This window comes from Myotis nattereri (assembly GCF_964212035.1).
Source record: "Myotis nattereri genome assembly, chromosome: 8".
Lineage (NCBI taxonomy): Eukaryota > Metazoa > Chordata > Mammalia > Chiroptera > Vespertilionidae > Myotis > Myotis nattereri.
In genome coordinates this window covers 65,219,294-65,234,755 of record NC_138083.1, presented here as the reverse complement: position 1 = coordinate 65,234,755, position 15,462 = coordinate 65,219,294, and the positions used below count along the sequence as shown (strand labels likewise).

Sequence of the window (15,462 nt, the reverse complement as noted above, 5' to 3'; positions counted from 1 at the left end):
CGAACAGACCTAACACTAAGAAGGGCTCCTGGTGGTGACCTGGGATCAAATGAAAAAACAACAGTCAAGCAGTCATTTCTATACCCACAACAGCAAGACACTAATCCTGGAGACTCCATGGCTGCAGGCCAGGCACCCACGCCTTAGGAACGGCCTGTCTTCTTCCTACACCCTTTAAAGAAGAAACCCTCCTGCCCCTTCCCTCCCTGGAGGCTTCTTAGCAGGAGACTGTTTCCATCTTTGTAAACCAGCCGCAAAAGCGAAGCTTCCCCAAAGGGCTTTGGGGGAGGGGGGACATTCCTGCCAAAAGCCTGGGGACGGCTCTGCGCGATCAGGAAACGGTCTTTCATAGGGTGACTCCCGCCTGGAGCAGGTGCCTGACCCCACACCTCCCCACGCAAAGACCCCGCGCTTCAGCCCCGAGGGCGCGGTCTGCGCGGTCTGCGCGGCCCAGCCTTCCGGCGCTGGCGAGCCGTTTCCTCCCGGTCCCCGCGGACTAGGGCGGGAGGGAGGGGCGGTGGACGACCCGGCCTTTGCCGCTTCCTCCGAGAGCCCTCGTGCGGCCGCGCTCGTCCTCCGCCAGCGGGTTGGGCCGGCCTTCCGCTCGCCGCTGCCCGGGAGCGGGATCGGGTAAGCGCGGCCGCGCCGGGACCGGGGCGGGGTGCCGGGCCGGGCGCGCGGAGTGTGGGGCCCACAGGGAGCCCGGGGCGTTCCGAGGGAGGCCCAGCGCGGGGAAGTGCCGGGGCTGGAGCTGGAGCCGGGCGCCGGGACGTGCAGAGGGCGGAGGAAACGTAGAGCGGGGAGAGGTCGGAGGGCGATCCCGGGCAGGGTGGGGCACACCCGGGGAGTCCGGGGCTTGGGGAGCGGGGATCCGATGGGAGGCCCGGGTTCGGGGAGCGCTGGATAAGAACCTGCGGGGAGGTCCGCGATGGAGGAGGGAAAAGGGGAGAGTGAAGGGAAGGCGGCGGCAGCGCCTGGGGAAGGAACCGGATAAGGTCCTGGGCTGGGGAAAGGAGAGGGGGACGCTGTCTAGGGTGCTTGGTCAGGGGGAGGGATACTGAGGGCGCAGGGCGGGATGGTGCGGGCGGGGTGTGGGGGTGGGGAGCGTGCTGGAGAGGGGACCCAGAGCATGGGGTGGGGGCAAGTCCTGTTTTTTAAGGTAACGCTGAGGCTCGGTCCCCACACCGGGCACCCCAAACTCCTGGTGTCTGGGCTTAACTGTCCTGCTCCCCATGCAGATTCTCTAGCTCCTCCCTCTCCCCAGCTGGCCAGAAACGACTCAGGTGGGTCCTTTTGGTGATGGGACCAGCCAGGTGTCCTGTGATGCCAATGAATTATTCCTTGCACTTGTGGACGAAAGGGGCCACTAACCTGACAAACTCAGGGAAGGCCTGCGTGGCGGTCTTGCAAACTCAGAGACCTAAAGTAACCGCAAAGGATGGTCTGAAATTAAACTTTAACTAAAAGCAGTTATGGTGGTAGTTACATCCTAGGCCAGTATCTTCACTGACAAGGTCAACCAACGTTTACCTTAACTGAGCCTATCTGTCTTGTGGCATCTATAATAACATGCCCTTGAAATGTCTGGGTAACTTGTAACTTCCCTTTTACTGGATCCCTTGGGGCACCACCAAATGTGCTGGGCGCCAGGACAGATACCACAAATTCCTTCATTTTCATGTTAATTATTCCTGCACGCACCTAAGCATGTGTCTATCATTTTACGTTTTATCCAATCCCAGGGGTCCCCCCCTTTGCTTTCTCTCGCCTCTCTACTCTATCACCAGTGGATTTCATGTAACCCACCTACGTCCCTTTCCTTGGATTGCAATATATAAATGCAGATGTAACCCGCCAATCTCCGGAGCATTACCGCAATTCGTTGAGGTTCTGCTTCCTGGCATATGTCGACAGCTCGGCTCAAATAAACTCACAAAAATTCTTTACAGGTTTCAATGTTTTTGTTTGTTTGTTTTTTGTTTTTTTTATGTGAACACACTCTTCACAACTCTTATGAAGTAGGTGCAATTATCCCCATGTAACAGATGAGGCAGTGGAGCCACAGAAATGTAACTATCATAAGACACACATCTAGGAAGGGGAGAAGCTGAGATTCGTCCTTGAGGCAGCTCCAAAGCTCTCCCACTGGACCAGGTCACCTGTGAAGCCCAGAGGGCTGAGGCCTCACAGCATCTTGACCCACCCCCATCCCCCAGAGTGGTCAGGAATGGCTTTGCCCCCCCCCCCCACCTTTGTATGAGGTGCTAAGGACCACATTCCAGAACACTGGGGTGCCAGAGGTTGGGGATCCAAGGCTGGCTTTCTCCTCTCTCCCCCCACCTCCTCACTGGGTGAGGCAATGTCAGTGTGCTCCTCAGTCTGTAGTCTTTCCTTTGGGGGAAGGCTGGCCTGGACTCCTTCCCCCAACCTCACCCCTCCCTGCAGGCTAAAGGAGGGTTTTCCTGCACCCACAGCCCACTCTCCTGACAGGAGTGCCCCTCACCAGCAGGCCAGTCCTTCGGGACCTGGTTTGTCCATCTGTACTCATTTTTTATGAACCTCAGTGACATTTGAACACATTCTCCTTACGAAACACTCCCACATTTCCAATGAACTGATCCCTGTAAACTACTGCAGCATCAGAATCACCTCTCACCAGCATCCACGGGGATGTGAGGCCCGTCGGGTGGAACAGTGTCTCCACCCTGTGAGGAGCACAGAGCAGGTAGGAAAGACTGTCATGTGACCCAGGTGGGGCCTCTGTCCCAGCAACTCCCTCCCTCCTGAGGTCACCCCTGCCCAGTCCTTTCCCTGCCCACCCACGCACGTGCAGGTGAAGGTGGGCCCCAGGACGGGACAGTGTGGGATGTTTCTAGACGCCACCCTTTGGCCTGCTTTCCCCATGTAACAGTGGTTTCATGAGGAAGCGGTTTCTGTGCTGTGCCCACAGTGCGCACTTCCTGCACAGCCACACTCATTCCCTCTCTGGGACCACAAGGAGCTCAGCGTTGGCGGTGCTGTCAGGCTCCCAGCACAGCTGTTGCTGCCACTCTTGGCTGTGTCTCCTTGTTCGCCCATGTCAGTCACCATCGTTGTGCCTTGAGGGGTAAGGTCATGTGAGTACTGAGTAGTCACTACCAAGTTGCCTTTCACAGAGGTGGACCCACTGCCTGCCTCCCCCAGGCAGTGTGAGGCGCTTCTCTCAGCTTCTCTCGCCCTGGGCCTTTGGGCCATCTGATGATGAGATAGGGGCTCCGCCTGCTGGGTTTAAGTCATTCCCCCTGTCTCTAGTCTTGTCGATGCTGACTGGATGCTTCTCTTTCTTCTACTGAGCACCTGTCTCTTCTCTTACCTCTTTCTCCATCAGCATTTCCATTCCAATCAATATATATTTTGATTGATTTCAGAGAGGAAGGGAGAGGGAGAGAGAGATAGAAAGATTAATAATGATAGAGAATCATTGATCGGTTGCCTCCTGCACACCCCCTACTGGGGATGGAGCCTGCAACCTGGGAATGTGCCCTGACTGGGAATTGAACTGTGACCTCCTGGTTTATAGGTTGATGCTCAACCACTGAGCCACGCCGGCTGGGTTTGCTGATTTTTTTTTGGTTTTGGTTGACACACTGTTGACTCTGGAAATCAGATTCTCCCTTCGTAGCGTTTCTTATTAGTGCTGTTTGTTGTCGTTATTTGTTTAGTAACTTTTCTGAACTAATTCTTTAGTCTGTATTCCTTATTATATGTGGTCACTGAAGTCTCTGTTTAGTGGTCAGGTAATGATTGGTTAGGGATTGCCTTGATCACCGTGCCTGGAACCTGTAAGTCTCCGAGTCTTTGCCAAGGGGCTCTGTTTGCTGTTGGGGCACATCAGTCAGGTCATTACAACTCTGCCTTCACCTCCACTTTCTGCCTGTGCAGAGTCTCCCAATTAGCCAGAGGTGAGAATGCTCAGGGCCTTTGCAGGTATTTCCTGAACATATGCTCAGCTCAACATGAGGGGCCTTTTAGATTCCACGAAATGTGTAGGAACTTTCAAAGTCTGTGTAGGCATCTTATTCCCTAGCTTTTCCTTTTAGGTTTCTGTTAGTGTATTGTTTATCCCAGTGGTCGGCAAACTCATTAGTCAACAGAGCCAAATATCAACAGTACAATGATTGAAATTTCTTTTGAGAGCCAAATTTTTTTAACTTAAACTATACAGGTAGGTACATTGTTATTAACTTAATTCGGGTACTCCTAAGCTGGCCTTTGCTAAAAACGTCCTCAATCTGATTGAGGTACGTTCGCTGAGGTCGACCCCTTCCAACTCTCCCGTCCACACTCGTCCTGTATACTTGTTTCAGATAGATGAGTGTGGATGGGAGAGTTGGAAGGGGTTGACCTCAGTGAAAGTACCTCAAAACAATGTACCTCCCCCGCGCTGCGTATCCTGCGGCCCGCCTGCACCGTGTCCGACCAACACCCCCCACTTCTTCTAACGCCACTTCTTCAAAATAGACTCGCCCAGGCCGAAAACCGACTTCTGCACATGGGCTACGAAGTTTCAATCACACTGTACGTGCGCGCCCGCACGTGGTATTTTGTGGAAGAGCCACACTCAAGGGGCCAAAGAGCTGCATGTGGCTTGTGAGCCACGGTTTGCCGACCTCTGGTTTATCCCAATATTACCTACCGTCTCAGGCAGCCACAAAGTGCCTGTAATTGTTTTCAGCAAATGTCCAATAGGGAAAAGCCTTTTTATGCTAAGTGACCTATGAGTCCAATTTCTGGCGGTCTACCAGTGGCATCTTCCAGTGAACAACCTGGTAGGTCAAATAATGAGAATTCTTTGGGAATGAGGCTTTGAAATAGCTCTAGGCCATTTTAGTCCCTCCATCTCTTTTTAAGGTTTTTAAGGCTGCTTCAGAGGGGGAGAGCAGTGATGGGTATAAGGCAAGTTGACACATTATGGACATTACAGTGTTGCTGTTCTTTCTGAGATTCAACATTTTCTCTTGACTAAATCTGTGTTGCCCTAGATGGTTCGGCTCAGTAGATAGAGCACAGGCCTGTGGACTAAAGGTTCGATTCCAGTCAAAGGCACATGTCCGGGTTGCGGGCTTAGTCCCCAGTAGGGGGCGTGCAGGAGGCAGCCGATCCAATCGATGTTTCTCATCATTGATGCTTCTTCTATCGCTCCCTCTCCTTTCCTCTCTCTGAAATCAATAAAAATATACTTTTAAAAAAATCCGTGTTGCTGCATGCCTTTGATTAATTTTCAGAGTTCTGAAAAAGTTACTTTTGACAATTTTTCTGTTGCTTTTATGAAAGAAAATTTTGAGAAGTCCTTATACCACCGGTTTTGCTGGTTATAATTCATGTATTTTGATGCTGTCTTTTGTATGTGTGTGTTTTTTTCTCAAACGTGTGCATATTAAATAAAAATGTGTGCAAATTGGGGTTGCAGGAGGCCATGTGGAGCAGGCACCAAGTGAAGGGCTGTGGATTGACAGGAATGATGCCAGCCTCTGTGAGAAGGGCCTGCAGACTTACAGGGTATCAGCTCTATTGGGGGTCAGGAACTCTACCCTACCATCCCTGCTGCTTTGTGTCTCCCAGGTGAAGGCTGCCAGGGGCTCAGCCGTGCTCACATGGATGGGACAGAGACCCGACAGCGGAGGCTGGAAGAGCTAGGGCTGCCACCCGCCCTCAGCACAGGAAGACTCCCTGCAGCCTCAGAAGATGGACCTCTGACTGTCCCTGAGAGCCAAAGGGTGACCTCTAAACTACTGGGGACTGAACTCAGCAAGGAGACTGCCCTATCCATTGGCTTCCAGGTGACAGTGCCCTTCATGTTTGCAGGCCTGGGACTGTCAGGGGCTGGCATACTTTTGAACTATTTCCAGGTAAGTGGGAACTAAATGGGGATGATGGTGTTGGGGGACTGCCTAATGTCATCCTAAAGAGGAGGCAGCTACATGTTGGGCCCAGCTTGAGGAACATAGGGTAGGGCCTCCTCTCAAGTACAACTTTCCTACAAATTGGTAAAGGTTCTTTTAGTTACTGGTGACAGAGACTAACGTAACCTAGGTTAAGCAGGCTCTGGACCAGGAAGGAGAGGGCCCCATGGTGAACTATATGGGTTCCCCTTTGTGGCCAATAACTTCAGTGTAGAGACCTGTGGGGCTGGGGGTGCAAGGAGTGTGTATCCCCAGGGAGCACCAATCCACATTAATCAATGCCAGACTTATTGATGGCCTTAGCGGGGTTGCCGCCTTGTAACTTAAATATGTGGATAAAAGGGGTTCAATGGAAAGTAATTTCATAGGATGATCTGACCATAAACTTCTAAGTGGGCCAGTCATGGTGAGCAGTATTGCCCCAGGCCTATAACTTTTAGTAAAAGGTTTATCTTTGCCGTCAGTAAGCCCTGACCATTATTTCTCAGCATCTGATTGACACACCTTTGAAATAAACCGCAGCCAACTTCAAGAGAGCACTTACTCTGTTAGTCTTGTAATCCCATTTGCCACCTTGCTTTCTTCCACCTTCAGGTAATGTTCCTTCAGTTCCTACTTAAATTTTTCCCCAGATGATAAGAGAAAGTTTATTTAAAAAGTTACGGAGGTAGAAGAAGTGAGCCAGCTGGGCTGTGTAGGCTCAGGAAACAAGTTACAGAAGCAAAAGAACGGCCCTTGGAGCTTAGGATAAAGAAAGGCAAAGGTAACACTCCTGGGAGGAAGATGGGGAGGGGGAGCAAAAGGGAAAGGGGAAGGCAGGGGCATGCTCCCAAGAGGAAGAGCGCCCCTTTCCCCCCTTAATTTTAAATGAAGAAAACAAGCTGTGAAACTGTTATTCTCCAGAGCATGATGTCCGCTGTGGTTCTGAAAGCCTCTTCTTTACTTAACTGGTGAGAGAGGGATTCCTGCCCTAGTGTTATGGGGCTAACTGGACCCATGGCCCCAGCACTGGACGGATGAGATCACTGAGTTGATCAGTCACAGTACTCACAGCCTGGGGGAGAAGGACACTGCCTACCACTCAGGGCCACAGGGGTTGGGCTTGGGAGCCGAGCAAATTGCCAGGGGCTGTGGGAGGCAGGCCTGTGTAGTAACAATAAGGTGAGGTGCCCACTGGTTCTGTGGGAGGGTGAGATTAGCCCGTTTGGATAATCTCATGGGCTGGCAGGAACGAAAACCCACTTCAGGGATAATTGGGAACTGTGCCTGGTCCCCCTGATAAGAAGCATTGCTTAGCTAGGGGACCTTATCCGCTGGAGCAGAGAGGGGAGGGGAAGTTGCAGTGAGGCCATGGTTTTACCAGATGTCAAGGCAGCAAATCATAATAATTTTAGGCTTGGCACCACTCAACCGTATGAAAGGCTGGCTGGGTTTCTTTTTCTCTTTGTTTCTACGATTCTGTTTATTTGTTTATTCATTTAATCATTCATTCACTCATTCATGCAACATGAGTATGTGTGCCATGGGCCAGCACTGAGCTGGACGACGCCAGGGTGGACACGACAGCCAGGCCCTGCTCTCATGGCCGTCAGAATCGAGTGGGGAGCCCTAGCCGTTTTGGCACAGTGGCTAGAGCATCAGCCTGTGGACCAAAGGGTTCCGGGTTCGATTCTGGACAAGGGCACATACCTTGGTTGCAGGCTCCTCCCAGCCCAGGCCCTGGTCAGGGCCTGTGCAGAAGGCAGCCAATCGGTGACAGACAGTAGATGCATAAGTCCATGTTAGGTGGCAGTAGGGGCTGTGATGAAAATAGAGCTGGATGGTAGGCCTCAGGGGTGTCCGAGAAGGACTCTCTGAGGAGGAGATGCTGGAATGAGGCTTGAGTGATCTGAAGGAGCTGCTTGGAGAAACTTCATGAGAGTAAGCTGGGCAAGGGTGGGAGCAAGCGACTCAGTCCACTTTTACTTGTGGGTGGGTCTGCCAGCCAAAGAAGCAGAAAATAAAGAACCTTTCCTGTTATTGAAAATGTAATTGGCTTGATTTCTGAGGACCTAACAGGATGGGAAAGAATTCAGGCCATTTGGCTCAGAATCAGCCAAGGCTCAAGGTGACCCACAAAAGGAATAGGAGGCCGTTTGGAAGGTACACTCCTGGGAATTCCCAGTTCTCACTGAAGAATAAGAAGTGAAAGCTAGGAATGGCCATAGGCATCCCAAAGCCCTCTGCCTGCCCTCGGCACCTCCTAACTGTCCTGCAATGACACACGCCCTAAAAATCAAGGGGTGTTGGCATAGAGGAGTGGTTCTGATGCCACAGGCCTGGGGATCTGATTCACTGGTCTGCCCTGAGGTGGGGCTGCACATTTTAGGAGCTCCCCGGTAGTTCTGATGGCATTGTGGACAGAAAACCACTGATGCAGTCCCGCCCTCATGCTGGAGGCTGAGTGGTTAGAGGCCCACAGGGCAGGGACTTGTTACAGGTCACCCAGAAACCCACCTGATGCTTGACCCAGATTCCACCGCTACCTGGTACAGCCCTGGAATCCAACTGAAGCTCTTGGGAGATTTTCCACTGTGCTACTGAACTATTTTTAAAATCACATTCTTGATTTTTTTTTTTTTATTATGACCCAATAAACTGTGTTGACATATTTTGTTTTCAAGTTTCAAGGAAAGTAATTTTTCCTCACATAATGGCATCTTTTATTTATTTTTGGTGACAGTTGATGGTTATAAAAGCAAATAATCACAATAGAATATACAGCAAATTATAAAATAAAGGTCACTGATAATTATGCCACTCAAACATAACCACTTTGAGCACCTTGGTATATATCTTTCTGAACTTTTTACTGTTTGTATGTCTGTGTGTGAGTGTGTTTATCTTAATTTCTCACTTGATTTTTTAAAAACGAGAAACAATTTTGTAATGATTTATAACTTGCTTAATCAGGAATCTCTATATGAAATTGTACAAGTGATTATCTATTTCCATATCCTCTGTCCTGATGAGAATGGTTCATGGTCTTGCTGTGTGTGTTGACATTGTATTATGATGTCTGAACACATTCAAAACCATAAAGAAATTGCAGGAGTTGCCAAGGTCAGGAGAAAGTGATTGCTGTTGGGGCCTCTCCAGCGGTGTGCCTTGGGAGTGGTGTGGTCGGTGTTGCAGGCCAGCTGAGAGGGGTTTTGTTTTAAACCGGTTAGCTCCCTTAAACCAGTTAACTTCGGCACCTGTTTTCTCAGAACCACACCATTAATCTCAGCCTCCTACGGGTACAGGCGGGAGGGTCAGGGAGTGTTCAGCAGGGGAGGGCAGTGGGGGGCAGCCTGCACTGGGAGTCAAGAGCTAAGGGTCTTAGTCCTGCCTCTGATACTAACTAGGGTGAAGCTTTCAGGGCCTACGGAAGGCAGTACTTGCTGGTAAGCATCTGGAGATATTTTGAGAGTCTGGTGATTGATTTAACACGAAACGATTCCTTGTTAAAAGGCATTGAGAAGCACAGGAAACTGAAGATCTATCATTCTTTCATTCATTTGTTCATTCATTCGCTGGTCCTTTAGCGCATGTGTGTAGTTGATTCTGCTCTATGCTCTCAGCATTTCTTGACTTTCCTTCAGAGAACTTTTCCCAGGTTATAATTACATTTTCCTTTTTACGATTATCAACTACACCGGAAAGCTCAATTCATATCTATTCCACTGACAGATGCACCACATCTGTTAGACCGTTAGATCAGAGTCTGGCAAATATTAGGCCCTAAGTACTAATCCGTGGAGTAAATTAATGAATAGTTTCCTGTGCTGTGAAGATTGCAGTAGTGAGTCAGTCAGACTCCCTTCTCAAGAGGAGCACAGTCCAGGAAGGGACAGTAGATTCTTGAGCAGTTCTTGCTTGCATTAAGTGGACTTACTTTCAGACAGATTTTAAAAAAAGTACTTTGGGAATTCTGGGGAAGGATATGTTAGGCTGTGGCCAGGAAGCTAGCGAGGCCTCAGAGATAAGAAGGTGCCTCCACTGGCCATGAGTCCAGTCAGGAATTTGTCCTGGGCCTCATGTGGAGCTGCAGAAGGAGCCATGTGAGTGCAGGCATGGTCCATGGCAGGGTCTGCAGGGATTTTCTTCTGTGGCGTGCAGCTATGCAACAAACCGTACCCAACTTCTGTGGCTGTTGGAAGCTAGTCTTTCAGTTTGATCATGAATCTGCAGGGCTTTGGGCAGGCCTCCGTGAGCATGGCTGGCTGTTCAATGCAGCCTCTGTAGGGGTGGCTTGCTAGGCACTCCAAAGTAGTTCACGTGACATGACAGTTGCAGCTGGCTGTCGACTGGAACCGCAGCTGGGGCTCGTGGCTGGAACCCCTCTATGTGGCCTCTCCATGTGATTGCTTGGGCTTCTGCATAGCATGGTGGCTGAGTTTCAAGCATGAACATCTCAAGAGATGGGAAGTAGAAGCTGTCACTTTCTCAAGATCTGGGCCCAGGACCAGACTGGCACAGTGTCTCTTCCACTGAGTTCTACTCCAGCAGTCACAGACTGAAGGGGAGGAGACAGAACTCTAACTCTCAATGGAAGGAATGCCAAAGACATTTAGAGCTTATTATGTTTGGCTCCTGAGAGGGGTTTAAAAATATCTGTTGAATGAATGAGTGAATGAATGGTGCGAGGAAAGATGCAGTGAGAGGAATATCTGGGCCTTGAAGGAAACAGTTATTGGAGATGTTTGGCTGGAATTGGCAAGGAGAGGTCGTAGGATCTAGACTTGTGAGGACTGTGAACCTCAGGCTAAAGGGATGGGACTTGAGCATGGGATAGACAGGGGAGCCAGTTAAGTGCCCAAGGGACCGTGGTTTAGGAAGAGGAGGTGAGGCCTACACCAGGGCCTGGTTTAGGTAAGGTCCTCAGTCCATAGGTGAGTGTGCACCTGACCCTCAGCTTTGGGCTTCTGCTGGCTATGGCCTTCATCCCTGCTCCAGCCTGGCACCTGTGAATGCACAGTGGACATGCCCAACAATAATAGAATTCCTGGAAGGCGTGTGGCAGCCCAGCCCTTTCTCCTGGACCGGGTTGGTCTTACCTTTGTAGCAGATGAGAATGTGGTCCTTTTGGAAGCACGTTTACAAATCTCCTGGGCCCTTGAAAGAACAGGGCTGTGATTCCTCTGAACAGTTTCTTTGTGTGCCCATGACCTCCTGGACATCAAAGTCGTGGTGACCACATGGGTATCTTGGGGACCTGCAGACCCTCAGAGGGCTGTAGACCTGGCCCGAGGAGTGGGTCCCTCATGCTGAGATTGTCTAGGCCCTTATCTGCCAAGAGTGGAGGCTGCCCAGGGCACACGTGCCAAGGGCGGCAGATCTCTGCGTGGCCCTTGCCAAGGCCAGTCCTCACGTGGCTCTATCTCTGGGTCCAGCCAGAGCCAGCGTGGGCCAGAGGGCTGGATGCTGTCAAGGTCGTGCCGAGGGACAGTGAGCCTTCTTGTGGCAGGCTAGCCGAGGGAGGTCCCAGCTGACGTAGCAGCCACTCTGAAGAAAACCTTATCTGCAGAGATCAGATGGACAGCAGGAGCTGGCTTAGGCCCCAATGAGGCTGAGTCACTCGGGCCTTTTCTCCTCACTTGTGTGCTCTGACTCTGGCTGAGGGGCACTTGGGGAACCTTCCACAGACGCAGGGCACCTGGCCTTCCTACCTGTGCGGACTTCTTAGGAAACGTATCTTGCTGAGGGCGAGGAGGACAGAGGACGGAGGGCTTCCTGGGCCTGGACATCTTGCTCCTGGGACTGTGCTTGACAGCCTGACCATGGTGGTCACCCAGCTGAATCTGGAGTTCCGCTTTCAGGGCAAGAAGCTGCGAGGCTTCAGCTGTGAGCTCACCCGGTCCCCCCACGGGGTCTTCCCTGAGACCACCTTCTCCATCATGTGCCAGGTTGTGGTCCCCCTTCTGCTCTCGGGTCTGGGCATGATGACTGCCGGCCTGGTGATGAACACCATCCAAGTGCGTACCGGGCATCTGAGGGGCAGCGTGGGGCCTGGGCTTGGGCGGACTGGGGTTCCCAGGCATCACAGATAGGACAGGTGTGGGGATGCAGGGAGCCCCCGAGTGGGGCTGAGCCCTAAGCCAGGCCTTGAGGCTCAGCGGAGCTGGCAGATGGGTCCTCCAGTGCCCGAGATTTACAGCTTCTGAACCCTCTCAGAAGGTCAGCCCACACGAGCCACATTAGCCCCGGGAGCTCAAACCATTTTCCTTCCAGGGAATGCAGACTCATTAGGCAGGGACTGAGGAGTTCGAATCCTGGCTCTGCCATTTGCTCAGTATCTGAGAGAACTCCTTAGTGTCCCCCACCTCAGTTTCCCCATCTGTAGATGGGACTAATAGTGCACCCACCTTGCAGGACTGTGAATATGGGTGACCAAGTGCACCTTGTGTTGTGACCTGTGTTGTGATGGGCACTACTCCCTCCAACCCCCAGAATCTTCGTGGGGCTCTTCCTTGGGAAGACAAGGGACAGAGGTCAGGCTGGGGGTCCAGGCCAGCCAGGGGCTATGGTGGTCTCCACTGGTAGAGGTTCACCTTTGTATATTTTGGGGGTGGGGATGGGACAAAAGGACTCATATCTATTGGGTATGTGTCCAGGAGTGGAATTGGCAATGAAGAGTTCTAAAGGGCTGGGTGCCATGGTCATCTACGTGCAACAAAACTCACCCTGGCAGCAGGGCCAGAGACACCTGAGGGTGCGGCTCCAGGCCGCAGCGGGAAGCTGGGAAGCTGTGGTCCTGATTCACAAGTGAAGAATCATCACTTCTGATTGACTTCAGCCTCCCTAGTGCCCTGGCTAGATGTCTAAAGTGTTGCTGAAGAGGGCAGTGGAAGAATGTAAGACAGCTACAAAGATTTGGATGGCAGGATGGCGGGGAACACGAGGGGTTAATTAAGTCCTGCCTGGCAGAGCAGGAAGGATGCTTAGAACTGGTGGGTGGAGCAGGGCATGGGGGTGCTGGGTGAGGATCCTGAGTTGAGAATCCTGAGTTTGAGGGGCTTGAGGGATATGATATCAAGGTTCCGTCAGCAGTTGGGTCAGCAGGTGTAACACGCAGAAGGCAGACTGAGCCGGTGACGTCGCACATCACCAGCACAGACCTCAGGGCATCAGCCAGGGTGCTCTGGCTGTAAGGAATGGAAAACTTAACTCAAAGTCACTAAATCATTTCTGATCCCTGTAAAGAAGTCTACAGATCAGGCAGCCCCGGCACTAGTTCACTCGCTGGATTACCAGTGTCGCCCAGTATCCAGGGTCCGACCGTTTTTCTTCTTTACCTTCCACGTCTGTTGACCTTGTCCCTGAATAGACCCCTCATGGTTGTGTGATGCCTCATGTGTCTAGACATGACGTCTCAAATCTCTTGGGCCACGATGTGTCCCAGCCCACACCCAAGCAGCCACTTGCAAGAAGGGGGGACGCCTGCATGAAGGGTCACGGTCTAGCCTTCACCTCCTCCGAGCCGTTTGTGTGGATGGAGGATGGGGTGGCTCTGGAAGTTGGCTCCAGCCTTGGAAAGGAGAGGATGTGGACAGAACAGGGAACTGAAGACCAAGTGTGAAGGGAAGTCAGGATTATGTCAGGAGGCCTACACCAGCAGGTCTCCCGAACTTGGTTTTCCTGTTGGCAGAAGCGGACTTTGCATGGGCTGGGGTGAATCTGGTGGGAAAGGATTAGTCAGGAGCCGGGTGTGCCACAGGGCAGTCAGGGGTCCGGTGGCAGCCTGATCTTCCCCTCGGCTTGGTTCAATCTGTCCTTGGACGGCGTTTCTCAGCTGCCGAATTGGAATCTTGAAAAAGATTGCCCCTGCGTTTTCTGGAGAAAGTGTGTTAGTTTGGTCAAATCAGCCCACAAGGCTGTCCAGGAACCTGAGGACTATGCAGAGTTGAAAGCCTGCGCCCATCTTAAATCAAGGCTTTTTAGACTTTGGTGAAATGTCTAACCTTGTAGCTTTCCTATATGGAAAAAGGAAATTTAAAAAAAAATTTTTGGGGGGTGGGGGGAATAAAATTCTTTAATTACATTTTAAAAAATTAAAAGGTTGGGAGGAGGAAGAGCCTTCAGTGGAGGTCAAGGTGGAGAGAGTAGAGAGGTCAGCAGAGGACAGGGATGTGGTCCTAGGCGCCAGTGTGGAGAGCTCAGAGGTGAGCCTGTTACACAGGAGGAGTCTAGTACATATTTGGGCAGGTGGGGTGTGTGTGTGTGTGTGTGTGTGTGTGTGAGATGCCCTGGCCCAGTCCCTTCACCTCCAGGTTGTGTTATAGGTGACTCCCCAGGCCCCAGAAGTGAGTGGATCCGCACAGCTTCATACAGCTCTTGTCTCAGGCAATGGGGGTCCCCAGGCCTCCTATCTCCTAGCTGACAAAGTAGGTGTGTTTTTTTTTCAGTTCTTGCATTCTAAAACCAGGAGGAGCTTTTAGTATAGGGGTCACAGATAACTGTGGGGCCAGGGAGCTCAAACAAATCAGTAGAAGCATTACAAATGATTGAGGAGTAATCTAGTTGCATGTTAAGTAGGTTGGAATAGTTTCCACAACACAAAGAATTGTTTTCTCTTCTAGTTTTCTTGAAACATGCATCCCTTTGGTTTTTTTATTTTTTTAAATTTTAATTTTTTTTAGCATCTACTCTATGCCGTCTTCACCTTCACCCCTCCCCCCTCACACTCACCACACTGTTGTCCATATCCGTGAGTTTCCTTTTTTATCCCCTCTCATTCTTCATGTTTTTATTTCCTTATGTTTGATAGAGACCTGTATGGACGCACCTTCTATCTCTTTAAGCACATCCCGAGCCCCGCCACATGATACTCCAGCGCAGTTTGCGCTTGGCCCTGGTGCCGGGAGCAGCCGGCAGGCCTGGGCCGCCTGGGAGTCCTTGTCCCAGATAAAGCAGTGCCACTCTCAGCTCCGCTCTCCCAGTTCATGTGGATCTCCCAGCTCTGAAATCGGTGACTCATTCCTGTTTCTGCAAACACAATGTGCACACCTAACAAAGCGTGTCCCCGGGCTCAATCCAGCCTCCTCCCAATTTTCCCAGGTTCTGGGGACCAGAAAGAAAGGAACTCTTTTGAGGTCTCTACTGCTGTTCACTGAATAGTATTGAGAACATCTCACAGCTTCATCATTATTTTGTATTTAGTTTAAAGCCACTTATGTAACTATTTAGGCCCTGGCTAATGTGGCTCAGTTGGTTGAGTGTTATCCCATGCACCCAGAGGTCACAGGTTCATTTCCCGGTAAGGCATGTGCCCAGGTAGTGGGTTCGATCCCCAGTAGGGGGAGTGCAAGAGGCAGCTGATTGATGTTTCTTTCTCTCTCTCTCTCCCTCTCTCTCTAAAATCAATAAAAACATTTTTTTTTTAAAAAAAGGAAATGGTTTAGTCTTACTCATTTGTTTTACAGGGAATGAGGAGTAACTTGTGAAAAGCTCTCAAGAAATGTCCGAGCTATGCCATTATGTGTGTATGGATTGAGCTTCT

The 15,462-nt window shown here is 51.0% G+C and overlaps 1 protein-coding gene across 1 annotated transcript in view; it reads left to right on the top strand.

Annotated features, from left to right (window-relative positions):
• The first annotated feature begins 458 nt into the window (after window positions 1–458).
• The window catches only part of SLC41A3 (solute carrier family 41 member 3), a 34,298-nt gene continuing 19,294 nt past the window's right edge, over window positions 459–15,462 (top strand). Inside the window, exons 1-2 of the mRNA XM_081097517.1 lie at window positions 459–630; window positions 5,602–5,888. Coding sequence (XP_080953643.1) covers window positions 5,634–5,888 — 255 coding nt within the window. The 5' untranslated portion in view covers window positions 459–630; window positions 5,602–5,633. The remainder of the gene's footprint in view (window positions 631–5,601; window positions 5,889–15,462) is intronic.